Source organism: Euleptes europaea, chromosome 5 (genome assembly GCF_029931775.1).
Source record: "Euleptes europaea isolate rEulEur1 chromosome 5, rEulEur1.hap1, whole genome shotgun sequence".
In the NCBI taxonomy this organism is placed as follows: Eukaryota; Metazoa; Chordata; class Lepidosauria; order Squamata; family Sphaerodactylidae; genus Euleptes; species Euleptes europaea.
In genome coordinates, this window is record NC_079316.1 from 51,348,559 (window position 1) to 51,370,686 (window position 22,128).

Sequence of the window (22,128 nt, forward strand, 5' to 3'; positions counted from 1 at the left end):
TGGACGGCTGCGGCGGCAGCAGAAGGACCTGCTGAAGATGGAGACCTCGAGCAAAGCCGGCAGGCTGGCTGGCTTGGCCCTTGAGGAGGCCGCTTGCGGAGGCGTCGGATCGCCATCTGTGGCTGGGCTATATTTATTCGCCTTGGAGGATTGTGTTTCCAGACTGTCCCAGCCCCTTCTGTGAAAACAGCAGCTCTGCTCACTTGGCTGAGCCTGCACACTGGAACAGGGCAACAACTGGTGTGCGAAACTCCCTCATCCTTTAAAAAAAAAACACCTTGCAAAATACTTTTAGAAAATCTGCCAGCTGCTTGGAAAACTTGTTACAGGGGTGATGAACAAAGCAGGGGCAGAAAAACCCAGTGATGGGAGGGGGGAACCCCCCAATTTCAATAAAGTAGGGAAAGGAGCCCTGTGGCGCAGAGGGGTAAGCTGCAGTACTGCAGTCCAAAGCTCTGTTCACGACCTGAGTTTGATCTTGACGGAAGTTGGTTGTCAGGTAGCCGGCTCAAGGTTGACTCAGCCTTCCATCCTTCCGAGGTCGGTGAAATGAGTACCCAGCTTGCTGGGGGTAAAGGGAAGATGACTGGGGAAGGCACTGGCAAACCACTCTGTAAAACAAAGTCTGCCTTGGAAATGTCGGGATGTGACATCACCCCATGGGTCAGGAATGACCTGATGCTTGCACAGGGGACCTTTAGGGAAAGGTATTAGTTTTAAGAAAAAAAGGGGGGGCTATAGCTAACACAGTTACATCCACGTATGATTTTAGGTTTGGCAAAATGACTGGCTAAGGCATTTCTGAATTTTGTGCCAAGTGAGAAAGCCACCAGAATCAATATCTTAATTTGAGGCCCTCTTTGAGTTTGAAGCCCAGGCCAAACTGTCCTTCTGGTCCCTCTGACTACTTTGGTTTTACCATAGAGCTTCCAGCAATTCTTAGAGCTGCCCATGTCATTTTTTTGCCAGAAATGATGTGATGCAGCCAGCATTGTGCCCCTCCCCATATTCCTGTCCACAACCCTCCTACCAGTTGCCAGTCACTGCCTGGCAACCTTGTCAGCTGAGTCAAACAGCAAGGATTGGTCCATGAGCACCCCACAGCTCTTAACCTGCTCTGCGAATGCCAACCTCATGCCATCTACTACAAGTGGATTCAACCCCTTTAAAACATAAGCCTTCCAAACCAGCATCACCAGTGTCTTGTCTGGATTCAGCTTCAGCCTTTTTAGCTTAGCTGTTTGACCATTGACTCAAAGCGCTGGTTCAGAGATTAGACAGCTGCATCGGCTTGGATAATAAGATATACAGTTGGGTGTCATCTGGACATTGACCTCAAAGCTCTGGACAATCTCAATAGCCTATCTTCTGATACAGAACAAAGTTCCTAAGCCATTGAAAAATGTTTACCCATAATTCACGGTATTCTTGTTAACTCACAAAACCCTAATTGTCTGGGAATACCATTTTTTCTCTTTGCTGATATTCAAACTCAGCTGACAGCATTTTTTTGTTGTATTGCTATCTTTGGTTTTAGTCTATCAGAAGCTTCAACTTTTGAAGGATTTGCAGTCCAGCCCAGGCTTAACAAGACAAGCAATGACAGTCTTATTGTGAATCCTTTCAGAGGCACTACAATAATACTATCTACAAAAGTTTAAAGAGGATTAAAAGAAATGACATTGGCTTGAAGCAGCAGCAGAAGGGGCCACTATGTAGCTAGAGGTATATCATCAGCAACACTGTAAAGAAATATGGACCCATATTTTTGACATCCAGATCCCATCCCTGAGTGGAGGAAAGGGAATATTAGTGCATCTGCTGTAAGCATTTGAATGTGAACTTCATTTTTCGGTCATATATTGGAAAACCTGAAGTCATTACCCATTGTGGTCACAGACATAACATGTAAGAAAAGCCCTGTTTTTCATCTTAGGATTTGTTAGGGATGCTTAGCTATCTAGAAAACCTTCTTGCCTCTTGTTATACATCGTGTGAGTCTGAGATAGATTTTTTCTGCAGGCAACTCACTATCCAGCTGTTCATGGTACCATTTTATAACGAAGTAGAAGACACAAATAAGCTGACACGAATACACGGAAACTATGAGCCAGCCAGCAAAAGTAGCAGATGGGCAAACAGACATTCTGAACAAGAGCTTAGAGGTACCAATCATATCCATGTGACATCATGGTCACTGCAATAGTGCTAAGCTCAGGCTGATAGGCAACTCTTGCCAGCTGAGGAAAAGTTATATAACTGCAGTCTGCACATTTTATATCTTTCTAAGGCCAGATCAGGTGCTAGAGTGGTCTGTAGCATTCCAAACTATATGGCATAAAGCTAACATTTCTTCTCCCTGTAGCTAAAACATTAGCGCAGAAGGGGGAAAGTTCTAGTCTCACTCTTTGCATGCTGTGCAAGGTTTCTGTTTTATGGTGAATGATTAATAATAAATAGAAGAAGAAGAGTAGATTTTTATATGCCGACTTTCTCTACCACTTAAGGGAGATTCAAACTGGCTTACAATCACCTTCCCTTCCCCTCCCCGCAACAGACACCCAGTGAGGTAGGTGGGGCTAAGAGAATGAGACTTGCTCAAGGTCACCCAGCTGGCTTCGTGTGTAGGAGTGGGGAAACACATCCGGTTCACCAGATTAGCCTCCGCCGCTCATGTGGAGGAATGGGGAATCAAACCCGGTTCTCCAGATCAGACTCCACCGCTCCAAACCTCTGCTCTTAACCACTACACCACGCTGGCTCCCATATACTGAATAATGCTTTCATTCACCTACAGCCTGAAGTGATACAGTCCATTTTATCATCTCAGCACTTTGCTACCTCATTCTGTTGCATGTCTAGCCATGTAGTTTATACAGTATTTCAAGGGAAAATGTGTGGACATGCATTGCAGGTTGGGGGGGGGGACATGAAGACAGAATGCAAGAAAACTTAACCGATCATTAGTGTCAAAAAGAGCAACAAGTGTCTCAGGACCAGTCCATGCACTTGCCATTATCTTCTCTTCATCTGATGGAGTACATGCATGCTTCCACCCATCATCATCCAGCTGGTGCAGGATGCCATTACTCATGTACTATTGGGAGTTAGGTGGAGTATGCACATTATACCTATTCTGAAGTCATTCCATTGGTTACCAAGTGGATCCTTAGTTCAGTTTGAGATCCTGATTATTACCTACAAAGCTCTTCCCGGCCTCTGTGCATGTGTGCCATCAAGTCACAGTTGACTTATGATGCCGCCGTAGGGTTTTCAAGGCAAGAGACATTTGGAGATGGTTTGCTATTGCCTGCCTCCACGTGGGCCGAGAGACTTCTGAGAGAACTGTGACTGGCCCAAGGTCACCCAGCAGGCTTCATGTGGAGGAGTGAGGAATTGAACTCTCCAGATTAGAGTCCACCGCTCGTAGATAAGTGAGTCTTAGACCATCCTGGCTTCATGGCCTAAGATTCACTTATCTACATGCTGGCTTCATGGCCTAAGACTCACTTATCTACAGGACCACTTCTCCATGTTCCACTGAGATAGATTTGCTCAACTGAGCAAAGCCTTCTGAAGGTGCCACCCTGCAAAGGGTGGATGGACACAGTTACCTGTTCACCTATGACAGCATATATAGATATGGCAAGCATATATAAAATGGCTTTTAAGATGAACCAAAGAAAGTCTCCCGGTAAGGCCTGGAAAGTTCAAAAGGACAGAAAGCTGAACTTGTCCATAGTCTGTGAAACTAGACTGGGCCTCTTCTGCTTTCTCTGCGGTTAAGCTAGGAGTTTCCTGTTCTGAGCTCATGGTAGCAGACGGGAATCTAAAATAGGCAGAGGAGGGGGGAGAATAATGTTTAGACTTAGTCTGCTTTAAAAGTATATTCAAAGCTAATAGGAATGTTTCACACACATATATAGATTAAGGATAATATAGGAAGAGCATAAAACATAGTGTAGACAAGGTTCCCTCTTCCCATGCCTGAAAACCAGGCAGGCTGTCTATGAAAGGGTTGATGGATTAATCTGCGAGGCATGAGAATGTGCAAAATAGAACTATCCAGGAGGGCATTTGCATAGAGGGGAGGTAGGAAAATGGAATTCTGCTGGAGGGCAACTAATGTATAGGTGGGGAGGAATGCCCTCCACCCTAGAATTCACCCCAGTAATTCAACCACTGGCTTATACTGTATCCATGTCACAGGAGCCTCTCTGCAAATCTGTAGTGGGCAGAGAGAACAAGTACCAGGAATGATGCATCCATAGCTCAAGCACAGTGCACTCAAACTCTTGGTTATGCAAATGACAGGCCACACATTTCATACCTTGTTAGAATGTCACACCTCAGGGGACAAAGTCATGGATAGCCAAATGGCCAGATAGTTTTCGTCTTGAGGCAGAAAGATCAGAATGATGGGGGGGGGGGCTCTCCAAGGGGAGATTATAGATTCTCAGGACACAGGAAAGGATCATTCCCATTTTGCTCTTCTCCTTGGTTGGGCACTAGCCATGAAGGACTAAATCTTTACATAGGGATTCCAACTTGCCCACATGGAGAGGTACAATGGGGAAAGTCCAGGCACCAAAAATTAAGGTAATGATGGACTTTTATCTGCTACAGCTTCAAGAAATACTAGCCTGCCCTAATTAAACATCATTTAGAATAAGTACCAGGTATAGGGTGAGAGGATTGTGTGTTTTCACCTTTTCTTTGTATCCTTGTTCAGTCTGATGCTTGAACAGAGCATTTATATTCTCTTTTTAGTTTTGTTTATTAAACATTTATATTTTGAATGCTCAAAGCCTGATTTCTGTAAACACACCACATCCATTTGGTCTAGCTAGCTGAACTGCAGTAACATTTTGGAGGTCATTAATTCATAGGGTTGCCATAAGTCTGAAGCAACTTGACAGCAGTTAACAGATATACACACTAAAGCCCTCAAATCACATAGAGTCTTATATGTGCGCATATGTGCTAGAAGCTTGGGTTCACAAGTTAGCTTGGTAGTCACTATCAGGAGCATTTCAGCTTGTGTACCCTGTCTTTAAAACAGGAGTAACTGACACTTAACTCATTAGGATGCTGTTTGTTTGAAGGAATGAATAATGGATGGTTATACACTCTGTATTAGTTAGTATTTGGAAGGGAGACCACCAAGGAATACCAGGGTTGCTGTGCAGAGGAAGGCACTGGCAAACCACCTCTGTTAGTCTCTTGCCATGAAAACCCCAAAAGGGGTCGCCATAAGTTGGCTGCAACTTGAAGGCACTTTACACACACATACACTCTGTACATTAAGATTGCTATTTAAGTAACATCCATCCAGAGTATGAGGCTGTACTCATGATGGGGCACACAACTTGAATAATTACTGAACAAAGATGTAGAATCCAGAGTCATACTGCAAGGAAATTTTATTCAGAAAAACCATGACGTTTGAAAAATATTTTTCAATCTATCAGGGGAAATAAGATTCCATACAAAATGCATGAACAAAAATATTTGGTACAAATATTCATAAAAGGATAATGAAAGCCTCCACAGTGCTATACAGCTGTGATTTTGTTGCCCATCAGTCAGCTATTAAAAAGCAATTTAGTATGAAAAGCATTCCTTTGCTGAAGACCATTCATTATGTACCTGGAATATTTATTAAACGGATTCAACATTTTTAAATAAGACAGATTGATACAGCATTTCCATGGCAATCTCCGAAGGGAAGCAGAAATTTCTACCCAATGTTTTCTCAAAGCAAGAAAGCCTCAGGGAGAGGGGGGAAGTGTTCAGAAGTGTTTGGAATGGAAAGAGAGGCATAATAAATAGATCCGCTACCAACCCGAAAAGCTCCCCACTTTGGAGCACAGTGGAGGAGGACCAGCGTTCTCTCTGTTGTGCTGCAGGAGCCAAGGTTCATTACCAGGTGACGGTGTTTGCAGCATCTGTATCTGCATAACGCAAAAGAAATGGGAGAAGGAACTCTGGCACAGGGCCTGGCCTGGTGTGTCCCCGCTATAGCCGCACAAGAGTATCCTGGAAGCTCAGGGTGCAGACACAGGGCCCATGAAGGTCCGTCTCCTTTCTCAGACCAGTCCTAAAACCGTAACAGCCTCCATAACCATCACACTCTCTTCCTGGGTGCTCAGTTGGTGTTCCTCTGAGGGAGAGGGAGATTTTCATGAAGGAACTTCATACTTCCTTGCTCCGAGAAGTCAGAAACAATGTGGTTAGCTCCTCTCAGGAGCCACTTTGTCGTCAACAGCCCCTCAATGCCCACTGGCCCACGGGCATGGATCCGCGACGTACTGATGCCAACCTCAGCACCTACATGGGTTAAAAGAGAAGCGTTAGATGTGACGAATGGAAGCAAGAATTACTTCCCCAGTCTTGTGATGGAGACCACATTTCCCAGCTCATGTTCTCCCACATTTTCACCCTTCTGTTGTTCCATCTTAAATGCCGAGTTGCCAATTTCTTTCCTACTTAAGAATTGCGTGTTCTGTACTTTTGAATGCAGCACCATAATACATGCTGAAAGTAAAGCAGCTAATGACTCGGAGCCAATGCAATGTCAGACCAGGAATGGGGAGACCAGGGTTCAAATCCCTACTTGGCCTTGAAGCTCACTGAGTGACCCTGAGCCAGTCTCTCTGTCTAACCCACACCACAGGGCTGTGGTGAAACAAAAGAGCAGATGTATGCTGCCCTGACCTTGCCGGAGGAAGGGAGGGAATAAAATGTAGATAAACACTGAAAAATGGCATCTCTTGCCTTCAAAACTGCCATCCTTAACCAGGCTTCTACAGTGTCAGCTCATTCTTGCATACTGTTCACTTATCCCCCACATATTCGCTCTCTGCCACAAGCACATCAGGACTTGTCCTTTGGAACAGCCATTTTAAACATGTTTCTAAAACGCAGAATGCTTTTGAACAGAACAAAAAGGAAACCCCCTTAACATATCGTTAAAACAACGGTGAGCCTGAATCAAAATGAAGGCCAGACCCTTCCCTCTGCAGCTATAAAGTTTCAGCTTCTAACTGGTTCTGTCATTTGTCCTCAAGCTGAGCAAGACACTTGTCACACTCTCTTACCTAGCCCAAAGCGGTAGCCATCCGAGAAGCGAGTGCTGGCGTTCCAGAACACACAAGCGCTGTCCAGGTGATGTAGGAACATTTCTGCGGTTTTCTCTGAGAAAGGAAAAACAAAGTCTAAGCATGCTGTCCTTAAGTACTTTAATAATATAAGCCTGCCATATGTACAAGCAGGTAGCATAATGCTCCTAAATACATGAAGTCTTGTAAAGGAGAAAATATCAAGAAGTAGCACTGCCTGTGTTAGGGATACTTCTGACTCCCCTTTTGGGGTGTGTCCAGCTACTGTATCATGCTCCTCCCACAATGCATTGGTTAAAATCAGAAGATCCAGGTCACATGGGAAGTGCTCATGCCACACCTCCACCTCCCTCTCAAATACTTGAGCAATGCAGGCAAGGGAAGAAATCGACACAGACTCCACTCCCCCCCCCCCATGGCCTAGATCCTCTGATGCTAATATGCTGCAAGAGAGGAGGGTGCAATCTGGAGGGGCTCTCATGCCATACATTTTAAAAGCTAATCACGGGACACAATCCTGGAGCCTCTAACACACAGCCGGAGGTAGAGTTGTCTGCTCAACCACTAACCGTTCTCTGTGATGATGACATCTGTGTGGGAACTCCCATATTTGTGGATGTGTTCGATAGCATCCTGAACGCTGTCCACCACTTCAATGCAACACTCCAGGTCTCCATATTCTGTGCGGAGGGATTTCACCTCTGATGGGCTGAATGTCAGGTAGGAGGCAAATTTGGGACCAGCGTGAATCTTTACCTGGTGGGAGACAAAAGCCTTCACAGCACACTTCTCTTCCAAGTATGTTCCATATAAAGCTCTTGCAAGTGCAGGTTTCTTCCCCTGTAAACACTTCTCCGCTTCTGAAGCAAATATGCTACGGCAGCTTTTCTAGCATTTCCTTTACAAAATCCTATTGGCACTGTTCAGTCATATTTCTGTTTATTTAAAAACTTTGGTAATGTGCTTTGCTCCCTAAAAGGAAGCCAAAGTGGCTGACGACAATAACGTAAAAACTACAAAACAGGAATATATCTAAATCACAGAAGCCTAAAGGAACAGGAGCTAATTGCCAAAACACATCTGAGCTCATAAGCTCCTCCAAAAACAGCTCAGTCTCACACCCACATTAGAAGGCCATAAGAGGGGAAGCCTTCCGAGTGTTTTCAGGGATGTAGTTAGTTCCAAAGTGGAGGCTCTCTCAGGAAAAGCTTGAGATCAATCCGTGGCCATGCTGACTTGCCTGTGCAAAGGAATGGAACCGGGAAATTGCTAGGATGACCCAGAAGTGCCATGAGGATTCCTACAGGAAGAGGCGGTCTACTTGACAAATCAGTTCCTTTCAGTCCAGTTGTTTAAAGGCCAGAGGCTCAGAGCTCTGATAATTTTGTAAATGGTATGACAGAGGCTATGGAGAAAGAGTATTTTTCTTCCCATAATACTTGGTGGCACACAGTTAAGTTGAGGGGCAGTGTATTTAGGTCAGTCAAAAGAATGCATTTATCTTTGCGCATTGCACAGATCACTTAAAGAATTCCTAAGATGCAGGGATGTCCACTAGCTTATGTGATTTTAAAAAGCAAATTCATGACCCAGCAGGCCAAAAAATTAATGGAAGATAAGTACATCAATGGCTGTTGACCATGATAGATACATGGAACTTCCACATTTAGAAGGAGTGTACTTCTAGATACCAGTCATTGGGGGCAGGGCATCAACATGGCAAAGATTTGGCTTTTTTGCTCTGCTCATAGGCCTTCTGAGGGATGTAACTGGCCATTATGGGAAATTGGATGCTGCACTAGATTATTCATCTTATCTGAGAGGACTGCTCTTGTGAACTATGAGAGCCAGCGTGGTGTAGTGGTTAAGAGCAGTGGACTCTAATCTGGTGAACCGGGTTGCTTTCCCCACTCCTCCACATGAAGCCTGATGGGTGACCTTGGGCTAGTCACAGTTCTCTCTGAACTCTCTCAGCCCCACCTATTTCACAAGGTTTCTATTGGGGGGAGAGGAAGAAAAGGTGATTGTAGGCTGGTTTGAGGCTCCTTAAAGGTAGAGAAAATCGAGGTATAAAAACCAACTCTTCTTCTTATGAGCTAGAGAATGAACATATCATGTCTTCTCTTTCAAGAATACTAATTACAGCAAGGAGCCATCTTATACCAAAAGGTTCTACCCATTCCTGCTGTAGAAGACTAGCAAGCAGCTATCTGTTTTTCAGGAACCGCAGACTCAGATGGCCTCAACAGGGTTCTGCTTTCCAAACATGCATCTTTGATGGCTCTCTGATGTAGGTCAAAGTGCAGCTTTGCGGAGCCCAAAGTTAGGATGACTCACTAGAGAAACGGCCCCTGCACCAGACAAACATGCTCTATCCTCAGACTGCACAAAACAATTCTATTGTGCCGAGTGAGACTGTGAATTCCTCAAGGTTTGCATCTGCAACATCCCCATTTAATCACCACCTCACAATGCACCCACTTCTCTCCCACATTCAGGTTACACCCATCAACCATCTGTACTTCCCTCACCTGCTCCACTCGCAGCATGTCAATGATCTGGTCAAATACAGGGGTTCTCAGCAAGTCCCGATGAATGAGGAGTGTCTCCAGTGCATTACAAGCGGCAGGATATTCACATTTTGAGTCTCTCACTGGATGAAAAACAGGCAATGGGTTACATGCAGCTGCAGTTTATGAAAGTGCAGCAAAGCATCTGAAATAAGCAAATTAGTGGAGAACTGAAATTCTTTTCAGGCATTATAACTAAACATACCAGGAACTTACCAACAGGGGCATGAGCTACCCACTATGCTTCTAATACACATGGTTGCTATTTTGTGTGACTAGGACAACACAGAGATTTTCTATGCACATACAGCATTGTTCCATGCAAATGTGGAGCAAAGCTGAATGCATATGGAAAATTTGCACATTGCCTTGTTCGTGCAAAATGGCAATAATATACATCAAATGCATTGTGAGTAGCACACACTCTCTGTAGCAGACTCCTGGCACATGTAGTTGTAACGTCTGTAAAGGACTTATGCTACTGACCATTCGTGCTCACTGCACAACCCAACCACTTTAGAAACAAATTATCTCCACTCTCACCTATTCTAGTGACCTTCTCAACACTGGCCTCCAAGTCCACGTACACATGACAAATCCCTTCACTGTGACCCATTACTGGGATCCCTTTGGCAGCTTTCTGGATATCCCGAACCAACTGAGATGAGCCACGCGGGATGATCAAGTCTATCAGCTTGTCCAAACGGCACAGGTCTTCTACCTCCTCTCTGGTATTGACCTGTAAAGACCAAGTCAGGTAAGTTACAAAATCTTCCCTAAAACAAAAGTAAAGCATATTAATAAAACCATGAGATGGAAGAATGAAGACAGGTTGGGGGGAAAAGACACAATATATTCACAACAACAAGAAGGTGCCCAATTATTTTAGGTCAAGTAGTCTTGTGTACACAAGCGAAAACATGACCACCAAGTACAAGTGATTTGTTAAACATCTGGACTCTAGAGCAGGGGTGGGGAACCTCAGGCCCGGGGGCCGTATGCGGCCCCCGAGGACATTTTTTGTGGCCCTCGGGAGCTCCAGGAACCCTGCCATGGGAACCCTGCCGCGGAGCTCTGGGGGGGGGGGAGTGCATGGAGACTGGGGCCCGGTTGCTTGGTGCTCCGTGCGCCGCCAGGTGTGTGTGGGCAGGGGAGGTGGGGTGGCTGGGGCCCGGTGGCACAGGCCGGCATGCGCCGGTGTGTGTGTGTGGGGGGAGGCTTTTCTCTCTTCCTCTTTTTCTGTCACTCTTTCTCCTTTCTCTCCCTCTCTTCCTCCCTCTTTTTCTGTCTCTTTCTTTGTCTCCCTCCGTCCTTTTTTTTCTTTCCCTCCGTCCTTTTCTTTCTTTCTCTCCCTCTCTCCATTTCTTTCTCCCTTTCTCTCTCTTTCTCCCTCCCTCCCTTTTCCTATTTCTCTGTTTTCCTTCCTCCCTTCCTCCCTTGCCAATTGACTGTGGGCTGTGCCCCCCTGGCGCCTCGTTTTCTGGGGCCCACCGCTGGCTGCCCTCCCACCTGGGAGGGGGGAGGGGGGGTGCCCTGCAGGCCTTCTCTGGGTGGCCTCCCCTGGGGTTGCCAACCTCCAGGTGGTGGCTGGAGACCTGGCAACCCTAGCCTCTTCCCCCCCCCACGGGAGATCTACACCTGGTATGGCCCCCGAAAGATGTTATAAATGTGCGAATGGCCCTTGGCAGGAAAAAGGTTCCCCACCCCTGCTCTAGAGGGACAAGGCAAATGGCACCAAAATAGCAGGCAAACAGTCACAGATGTATGTGTTCTGGAAGAACCCTAAATACATCACAGGCTCAAAAGGCGAACAGATCTAGGATTGCTGCCTTGACCAGAAAAACTATCTTTGTGGTGCGAACCCAGCAGAAAAGATGGTTTCTAAGCACTGAGAGAAGACTCTCAAGCCAGTGCTAAGAAGCCCAACACTTTTCAGTAACTAAAAAGAAAACCCATCTTCACAAACAATTAATAATGCCCTTTTTCCACAGAGAGAACCTTAGATATTTCTTTGCTTGGACACCAAGAAACATGTTAAATCAAGACGTGTTGGCCTTTCAATTTTTCTTCAAGAACACTGAATCTTGCTTCTCTTCCTGGTTTGTTTCATCAGTGTTTCCCCCTCCCTTCTTTTGGCTTCTAAGACTCACCAGCTGCACTGCATCCTTAACACCATGGATGGCAAGGGCTTCCTGAGTAAGCTGATGAAGAATCTGGTTGCTGTGCGACGCTTCTTTTCCTCCTTTAAGCAATAAGCCATTTCCACTGGAAATAGCCAAAGCAGATACCTGTCAGGAAAGAGAGAGACTGGAATTAGATCTCCCTGAACTGAAGCCAACCATGTCCACAGTGTCAGACCTGGGTTGCCAATACTTTAATATCATGTCTTTTCCTTCCCACAATAACAGAGGGAGAAATGCCCAAAATAATAAATCCCTCCCACCAACTTTATTAAGATCACTCTCCCTGCTGACTTATGTCACATACCTGTGGAAGACAGTCAGGCCGGGACTCAAAGATCACTAATAAGACCCCAATAGGCACCGTCACTTGTTCCAGTTCCAAATCCTTTGCTATTCGCGTTCTTCTGAGAACACGGCCAACGCTATCTTGTGAAGATGCTGCAATCTGACGCAGCCCAATGGCCAAACTATTCAGTTTGGAGGTGGACAGAGCGAGTCTCTTCAACAAAGGCAGAGCCAGTCTCCCTGAAATTGAAGCAGGAAGCCAGGAAGTCAGGCTACATGTATGCCAGCCTGCCAGCCTCTTCACCCTCTCCAATCTCTGAATGGCAGTTCCAGACACTTCCTAAATCGTTCCTCAGCCTGACAGTACATTGTTCCCACCTCACATTCATCAGTGTAGTGTATATTTCAGTTTCCTTATTATGACCACTGTACCTTTATTCTCTGCTTCCTCCAAATCCTTTTTGTTTGCCTGAAGAATCTCATCTCGCTGGTCAGTCAGAAGGTCAGCAAGATGATAGATAATTTCTGCTCTCTGTAGGAAGAAACACATGAAATGTAAAGCATTTAAGTGTGACAAGCTACCCTGTCAAGGTGGTAGCACAGGGGGCACTTCCAGCTTTCTCCACTGCATGTTCCATTCTCTCGCTGCACTGCCAGGCCATTCTTTTTCTCATCTTAACCCCAAAGTTCTTCATCTAGTCCTCAGTCACACTGCTAATAAGTAACCCAAACAGTCTGATCTGCAACCCAATTTGCTCCAAACCAGCCTCATCGCCCCAGCAGCTGCCTGCTAATAGGTTTTCATGACAATTCAGTCAGCAGTTTCTGCTGAAGTGGATGTAGGCCATAAAAAGCACAGCAACCGAAGTAGCCATTTGTGCTTCAAGAGGCCTGCAGAGTTCAAGGTATGGATTCTGCTTCCTGAGTTGTTCTGTAGGCTGCTGGAACCTCACCAAACACACTCGGTTTCAAGTCTGTATACTGATGACCCAGCAGGCAAAAAACAGATCATGTAGTTTGGCATGCTGAGTATGGGACAGCTCTTCTGCCGTTGTAAGCAGAAAAACAGGACACTAATAAAGGCCTGCCAGCAACCATGCCTGTGTGAATGCCTGCATTCAGTTTGCTGGGTCGCAAACAGTGCAGGAATGATCTATAGCACACCATCTCTAGCATTAGATATTGATTATTATGATTTTGAGTGGAAAAATGTTAACACATTTCAGAACGATACTAAGTTGTATGCTTTCACCAGTCAAAGTAAACATAAGTAATCTATCCTCTCTTATAGTAGTAAACAAAGCTTCATTTCAAAAGCTCCCATTGCAAATAATTGCAGAGAGCTAGCTGTGTTAGCTTGTTTCAGCAAAAATAAATAGGCATCTTGTTAGTCCTTAAGGTACCATAAGATTTTATTCCAGCATACTGTTTTCTAGACTAGCAAACACTTCATCAGATGCAGCACAGTAGCTCCTCCCCTAGAGATGTGATAGTGTAGTGGCCACATCTAATAAAGCAGAGACTTGTCCACAAAATGTTATGCTAGAATTAAATCTTATTAGTCTTTAAGTTATCACTAGAACCCTGTTTGCTATTGCAAATGCTCCTGTATTTCTCCTCAAAATGTCTCTTTACCCTGCTATAAATGGAAAAGCTTTCTTTTTAACATTTCTTGATGTTGTAGACCTTTGTCTTGGACTGCTGCCCACCTTTTGCATATGTTATTAACTAGGCAATGCATATTAAAGCCTTCAAACATACAAAGGGAGCCAGTGGGCTGGTACCTGTTCGGGCAGCAGTGCTGCTAGACTCCTGCCTCCTGTTCGAGCCATTTCAGCCTGCTGTTCCACTGTTGGGCCTTTACAAAGAGAAAAACGGGGGGGGGGAGATAACATCACCACCATCGCTATGATGATTCCAGCCACCGCTTGCTCCAAAGGTTTAACCCCTTCCTAAACCCGCTGACAAGAGATGCATGTTTAAGAAACAACCCTTTTTCCGTCGAACCAGTACACTGGGTTGTACTGGTTCGAGTGCCTCACTGACATGAATGCCTCACTCACTTACAATCCTCCCTCAGCCGTGGGAGCTCACAGTGTGACCCCTGGTCCAGTCACTCTCTATCAGATCAACCTGCTTCACAGGGCTGTGGTGGGGATAAAGTGGAGCACGGCAGAACCACATACACTGCCCAGAACACCTCAGAGGAAGGGTGGAATAAAAATGTGGCAGATATCGAAATATAACAAAGTCCCCTTTGATCATTTTTGACAGAATTCAGAGGCCCACAAATCCAGACATATTTTTTTCAACTTCCATGTCATTCTTTCGTGCCTCTTGGGATCGATAGTCAAAGTTGGCCTACAGCTGCATGGTCTGTAGCCTCCTGAAAATTATCTACTGTGACTGAGCACCATTCTTCGTTTCCCAGCAACTGCAGCCCAGAGAACTACAACTTACCTGCAGGCTTCACCTCTGAAAAAAAAGTGCCAACTTTCTTCCCTTCTACAATGTCTGTGATGACATGGCCAGAGATCTTGGGGTGGGTTCCGTTGGCAATCACTACTGAGGTGCCTCCCTGGAGAGCCCACAGGGCAGCTTTCACCTACAAAGGAGGGCATTACAAAAATCCACATGGTCACCAACGCACATCTCTATTTGTTAACTTTCCTTGTGTGCCCTGCTGGAGAATGGGAGGCTCTGTACTTTAGAATTAAATTCATATAATGTTATCAACACACAAACTGTTAAAGATTTTCTATTCCTTCACTCCATCATCAACCAAAAGGGAGAATGCAATGAAGAAATCAGAAGGAGATTGAGACTGGGAAGGGCAACCATGAAGGAGCTAGAAAAGATCTTTAAGCGTAAGGATGTGTCACTGGCAACTAAGATCAAGATAATTCATACTATAGTATCCTGTATGGGTGTGAAAGTTGGACAGTGAAAAAAATCTGACAGGAAAAAAGTTGATTCCTTTGAAATGTGGTGTTGGAGGAGAGTTTTATGGATACCACAGACCGCCGAAAAGACAAATTGGTGGGTTGTAGATCAAATCTAGCCTGAACTCTCCCTAGAAGCTAAAATGACTAAACTGAGGGTATCATATTTTAGTCACACATGAGAAGACAAGACTCACCGGGAAAGACAGTAATGCTAGAAAAAGCTGAAGGCAGCAGGAAAAAAGGAAGACCCAACATAGGGTGAATTGACTCAATAAAGGAAGCCTTGGCCTTCATTTCGCAAGACCTGAGCAAGGCTGTTAATGATAGGATGCTTTGGAGGTTGTTAATTCGCAGGGTCACCATAAGTTGGAAGTGACTTAAAAGTACATAACACAGAAACCTCAACATATAAAAGGATCTAGACACTCATCAAGGATCAAGACTCCCAGTGCACACCATAAAGCCAGAGGCAACCTTATTCCAACCAGCTTACAGCCTCAGTCTCTCTTGGCCACAAGCACAGGAAACAAAAGTATGGTTTTATCCCCAGGAATAAAGGGATCAATAGAAACACAAATCAAAGCAAAAGACAGAGAAGCTGGACCAACCTTGGCCTCCATGCCTCCCATCCCAACCCGTGATTTGGTTCCAAATGTCACGGACTGCTGATCTCCAGGATAAAATATGTCAATCAGTTTTGCATCATCTGATCCTGGGGGGCTATCAAAGAGACCTGAAACAGGAGGATGAAATTAGGTACAATTATGCTTCTTCACACTGATCCAACGAAAAAACATGAGACAGCTCAGTGCTTTGCACAGTAGGGATTGCACTGTCAGTATCAAGGTACTAGCCATTCCCCACAAGCCAAGGCATTAAGAAACAAAAAGCAAGAGTCTGAATTTAGAACCAAAAGGATGAACAAGATGCTACTGAGGCAAAAGTAATACCTGCTTGTTTTCAGGTCATGTACACTAGGGAAATTGCCACCTTAATTCCAATCAAGTAATAATAATCTACACTTACGTTTCTTATTGGCAGAAATAAGATGACAAGGAGGCTTACTGCACCATTAATTTACTCCAAATTATTAGCGTGGTCGAACTATGTGGCTTGGCTGCGCAGTCAGATTTCCCCCACGCACCTTGGCTAAATTCATCGCTGTATTTACAACTGCCTGTCTGCACTTCCCCCCGGGGAGCGTCGCATAATTCATGTCGTCGTGGGTGTGCAACAAGCTCCCCTTCTCCCCTTTTTAATTTTTTGCAAACTTCACCCTGGCAGCCTGCAGCCTGGGGACTGCATCTCCCCTCAGACCCCCTGCTGTCCCTATAAAAATGTCCACAAGCACATACAAATTGGGGCAAGCAGCGTGAGAAGCCAGGCAGAACTTGTATAGGAGGGAGGCAGCAAGACCAAGCAAGGAACTCTCTCCCGTTGCTGCATTTGAAAACTGCAGTCCCACAGTCTTCCCTGCTCAGAGAGCTTGCATAACTGCTCTCCAAATTTCTCTGTAACTTTTTTTTTTAGTTCACTTTAGGCACAGTCGGGTGCCTGAGGATTTATTTTTTAAAAAGCTACACTCAAAGGGACAAAAGACTGCTCAAAGCAGGAAATCATTCCCATCTTACCTTGGGGATATTGCACCAGGAGCAAAATGGGGGAGGGGGAGAGAAAAAACTGAAACAATCATTCTACTGCGGCCAGAACAAAAGCAACAAGTACAGCCTCCTCTGTAACAACAGAAACAAAAGAGACTGGCTGGAGAATGGGTCGCTTCTTTGCAGGCTTTAAACACCATGCTTGACATCCTGATCCCTTTTTTAAAAAGAAGAGGAACGATCCAACATTACTCCAAGTGCATTTTTTTTTTTTAAAGGCTCAGAAAATGGCCACCGGAGGGAAAGGGGAGGGGACATGGGCTTCACAGTGGGTGTGGATGGAAGAGGGGTGGGGAAATAAACAGCGTCTTAAAGCTATCTGCACCTCAGGGGAAGCCATCTGGGAAACGGAGAAAGGAAAAAGATCGCCTTATAAGTGTTTCTGGAAGCCACGTGGATTAAGCGACAGCGAAACGGTTCCACCACCAAAGGGGGGGGGGAAGGTGTGATCATGAATCAATAAAACGTCTCAACAAACCTTTCAAACAGTGAGTGCGTTAGCCCTTAAGTACTTCCCTCCTTTGCAGATGTATTTTATGCACACTGCCTTACACCTGAGCACATGGCAATCATAGATATCTTAACCACCTATAAATAATTCCCAGGAAAGTTTCTTCGCAGTGTAGAATTCTGCAATAAGCATGGTTATGGAACAACTTGCATACCTTCAACATCTGAAAGAACTATGAGTAGATCAGTTTTCATTTCCACAGCCAGCCGCGCTGCTAAACTGTCGTTGTCCTTCACACTAATCACCTGGAATACACACAGAAGTCAGCAAAACTGGTCAGGTAAGAAAGGCCACATACCCAACCAGTTCACAGCAGAGCAAGCCATAATGCCAGTGGCACTTTGCATGTGCAGTGTGGAACCATGCTAGCAGCATCGAGTCAACACCCAGCTTTGCAAGCAACACCAAAAACACAATCCCACTCAATGCTCTGCATCCACAAGTAGCAAGGCAAGCATGCCGGCACCACTGGAGTCCACTCACCACCATAATGTAACAGTTACCTCGGACAAATCCAGGGTATGATGATGTTAGCATGCACTGCAGTCCAATGTTAGTGCATTAGCAGATCCGCAAGCCAGCAAACACGAACCACCCACTGAAATTGTTACCCACATTTACCCCCTGTAGGTCACTGTTTGGCTCTGGGGGAGGAACCACGGCATCATTCGTGTTGATGATAGGGACAATGTTCATCCGCAGTAGCTCATGCAATGTCCCATTTAAATTTCTACGCTTCTGCTCATCGTGGAAATCCAAGTTCGTGACTAAAATCTGGAAAGAAGAAAAGAACTGTTCTGACAAAAGATATCCACCACCAATGTCAACAAAGCAAAGAGCCACTAAGGATGTATATTATGAATTGGGGATGCAAATGCATAACCACATCATTTGTACTGATTTTCTTTGAGCATTTGAATAGCCATTGTTATGCTCATGGTTTTAATGCCATACCTACAACAGTGACATATGAGATGGACTGGACTGGCTGATGCTTTTGCATGTTTGTGTGTGTTAAGGCAGATAAAGAATAGAAGCACTGGCTGCAAGTAGATCAGAGTGGAAAGGAGATCCAGGAAGCATTTTCCTCCCTTCCCAAATGGAACTGGGGTGGGAGAAGCTCACACATTTCAATTAAATGCAGAACACGCAGATTTCAGATGCAAGAATGTAAAAAAAAAAAAAATCCATTCAGTGCCCAAAAGCATCCATTCTGGAGGTCAAGAATCCAGAGACAGCCATTAGAAGGCAGACAGAGAGATCGTGAAACACATACAAAGCTTCTTACCTGCGCTGCACAGATGCTGTACTGTGTGAACATGGCCTCATACAGAGCCATCAGCCCACTCTGACCGGCAGCAGCACAGGCTCGAGCCTCCAGCATGGGAACAGCCTGCACGGGTCAAAAGGCAGAGAACACGTCAGCTAGCCATGATGGTGCCTGTGCTGCTGCCATTGATGCAAAAAGGGCATCACTCTCGGTGACTCACCATGTCCTTGAGCTGGTTCTGGCCAGAGTGGAGTGCCTGCCTCACGCTCTGAGAAAGCAAGATCTCATGGCGAAGCCGTTGCTTTCCGAAGGCCACTGCCCCACTGGTGACGATCATCATCTCCCGGCCCTGATTTTGCAGCATTGATACCTGCAGGCCAAAAAGAAGCCCGAAGTAAGACTGGTCTCTGAGCCCTCCTCCTTTTGTATGTTTTAAAGGCCACCACACCCAGCTTTTTTAGACTGCAGAAAAGCTTTTCCACAGAACAACTACATACAACAAAGCACAAAGAATATCATCTTTTCTATCTTCCCTTCAGATAGAAGCATTTGGCACTGCCTAAGAACCTAAGGCAAATTAAAATGGGGGGGGGGGAAGACTGCCTCAGTGCATTACGGACAATCTCAACTTTATGCTTTGGAATAAGTCTCCTTATAATACCCACTGGTTACATGACAGTGAGGAGCCCCGTGGCGCAGAGTGGTAAGCTGCAGTACTGCAGTCCAAGCTCTGTTCACAACCTGAGTTCGATCCCAACGGAAGTTGGTTTCAGGTAGCCGGCTCAAGGTTGACTCAGCCTTCCATCCTTCCGAGGTTGGTCAAATGAGTACCCAGCTTGCTGGGAGTCAAGGGAAGATGACTGGGGAAGGCAATGGCAAACCACCCCGTAAAAACAAAGTCTGCCTAGTAAACGTCAGGATGTGACGTCACCCCATGGGTCAGGAATGACCCGATGCTTGCGTAGGGGACCTTTACCTTTTTACATGACAGTGGCTACTATGTCTAGACAGCAATACAAGTTTTTGGGACCAAGGTGTGGTAGTTTCTCCTTGACTATTGCTGGTATCACAGGCAAGTTTACGGATAGCATTTGTGTTGTGTTTACTAATAGCATTTGAGTGTTTTCTTCAACCAAACACCTGCTCCACTGGCTCCCCTCTAAGTGCTTCCCTATACCTACCACTGAATCCCCCCCATTAGGGTTTGGTTCATGAGAGCAGATGGCCAACCACCCACAAAACTGTCTCCCTTACTTACCTGTTCAACAATGGATGCCAGTCGCCCCAAGGCCAAGCCACATTCATCACCTCGCGTCACCACAGCACTCCCTAGCTTCACTACAATCCTCTTGGCGTGCTTCAGCTCACTGCGGTGAGCAAATGACTTGCCGTGGGTTCGACTGAGAGGGACGGTAATAAATGGGATGTTACTCCAGCCTCGGGCAGACTTATTCGTTAACACCAGGTTAGGAGCCAGTAAACCTATAATTGGAACACAGTAAAATCATCAGGTAAACATACCTAGCGGTAGATCCTTCTTCCCTTTTCCAATTCCCTGTTGAAAATATCTGTATCATCCTGCGCTTGGCAAGTATTAGCCTTTTAAAAGTCTGAGAAAACATCAACCCAAGTAACTTCTGGGAGTAGCCAGCTTCTTTGCTGAGGGAATTACTCCATTACTAATGGAGATCACAATATTCTGAGGACAATTTGGCGAGATTTGGGTTGAGTTTTTTAATATATTACTCAAACATATACACCCCACTGTGTGAAGGGCGGGACTAGAATCTGGGAACAGCACAACCCAAACGAGAACCGACAAATGTTCAAGGGTATGGGCCACCTTGTCACATCTCTGGGAACTGTGGTGCCACAACTTGCTTCTGTCAAAGAAAAGCACATTTGATTCCTTCTACTCATTGTGAGCTTATCCTTTCACAGTGTCAGCTGCTTCAACAGCGAGCATGAAAACCTATATAAATGCTTGCAGGCACAAGAGAAATCCCAGCAAGTCCCTCAACCTCGTGCACATTTTTGACCAGTATTCCTGTTTGTGCAATGTGAGGGCAATAGCACATAACAAGTGACAATAAGCTGGAAAAGGGAAGAAGGAACTAAGCTCAACATTTTCCAGCTTCAGAGAAGGGATGTACTGCTTAGACTGAACACCAATCAAGACAGAAGAACTACACAGACTGTTATATTTCTTCACTCTGGGTCAATGCTTCAGCAGGACACTAGGGGGCAGAGTACACACAGGCCACCGTTCTGCCATTCTGGCCAGCAGTCCACTACCATCCAGGCACCAGATCCTGCCCAAACTTTAGTGTCTGAGTTTATCCCACCTCTTCAGCATAACAGAAGGACCCCTGAAGTCCCCTCCTGATACATACAAGGATGGCAACCAGCTACATCAGACTGCCGCCAGAATCGACCTGGGGATCGCAGGGAAGGGAGTAGAGCAGCTCGGCACAGCATGGTGAACAGCCTGACGGAACTAACCGTGTCTGCAAGAGAAAAATGAATCCTGTATTAATCTCTCTGAACAGTGAATCTCCTACAGTTTCTGCACGCTGGTGATATATGTCACATGGAAACTCCACAATGATGACACAGCCCTCCATGGCAAAACCAGATACTGGTGTGACTTCAAACTCAGAGTCTTTCATTGCACTGGGAGTAGAGAAAGGAAGCAGGGCAAGATATTCACCCTATTTCTGTTTCTTTTCTAGGCAACACTAGCCATGGAATCCTATGTAGAGTTATACCCATTTAAGATCGATTCCAGTGAACTTAGAACGGTGCACTTCTGCTTAGGGTTACATTGTAAGTAACTTGCATCCCTTTCTGTTATGGTTGCCTAGATTTTATTTACTTGCTAAATCTATTTCTTGCCTTCCATCAAGATGCTCAGATCTTTAGCATCACAACCACCCTGTGACGTAGGCTTACCTGTGACTTGCCCAAGGCCACACACTAAGTCCTACCAGTGTGTGGGTGGGGTGGAAGGATGAAGGGTTGACTTAGGGCTTCCCAAGTCAACACTCTGGTCACTACTACTATAATAGTGATGAAGTGATCTCAGCTAGAGATACAGATGAATCCTAAGTCCAGACGACGAATGATGGATGCAGAGGAGAGGGCACGAGAAATCCAGCCGAGTACAGGAGAGCAGCACATGGAGGGCCCTACTTCCCACCTTCCGTCCCCTAGCACTGGCTTCCCAGAGAAGACATGCAGTTCAGGAACTGTTTCTTAAAGCAGCCATGCACAAGGTTCAGCAGTCCCGACAGCTAGAGAGCCTGTACCTGCTCTTCACGAACAAAATACCAGGCAGGGACAGAAGGGCGGTTTCAGACAGAGGCAACTGCAGGACACAGAGAGTTAATTCCTGAAACTCTCTCTGAAGCAAGAACGTGACTCCTCTGCAGCCACCAATCCTGAGGCAGAGCTGCCGCCAGGACGAGCCACATCAGCTCCAGGAGAAAAGCAGAGCGCTGCCTGCTAGCTGATGCAACCTCTCTCCCAGCAGTTCAGGCATCGCCGGCCCACACCCTGACGTGCAGCAGCTGATTTAAAAGC

At 45.6% G+C, this 22,128-nt stretch overlaps 1 protein-coding gene across 2 annotated transcripts; it reads right to left on the bottom strand.

Annotated features, from left to right (window-relative positions):
* Positions 1-6,076: 6,076 nt before the first annotated feature.
* Positions 6,077-21,047, bottom strand: ALDH18A1 (aldehyde dehydrogenase 18 family member A1). 2 transcript variants are annotated; one of them, XM_056849597.1, is made up of 17 exons: positions 20,940-21,047; positions 19,805-20,028; positions 18,767-18,916; positions 18,565-18,669; positions 17,898-18,050; positions 17,431-17,521; positions 15,713-15,837; positions 14,620-14,764; positions 13,944-14,017; positions 12,592-12,691; positions 12,179-12,399; positions 11,842-11,979; positions 10,235-10,430; positions 9,653-9,774; positions 7,691-7,877; positions 7,101-7,196; positions 6,077-6,330 (listed from the first exon to the last, which is right to left on the bottom strand). In XM_056849597.1, exons 1-17 carry the CDS (start codon positions 21,022-21,024, stop codon positions 6,149-6,151), a joined length of 2,394 nt encoding a protein of 797 aa, XP_056705575.1. In that variant the 5' UTR covers positions 21,025-21,047; the 3' UTR covers positions 6,077-6,148. The 2 variants fall into 2 exon arrangements, with proteins under 2 accessions (XP_056705575.1, XP_056705574.1); XM_056849596.1 differs by having other exon boundaries at positions 17,892-18,050.
* Positions 21,048-22,128: the final 1,081 nt, after the last annotated feature.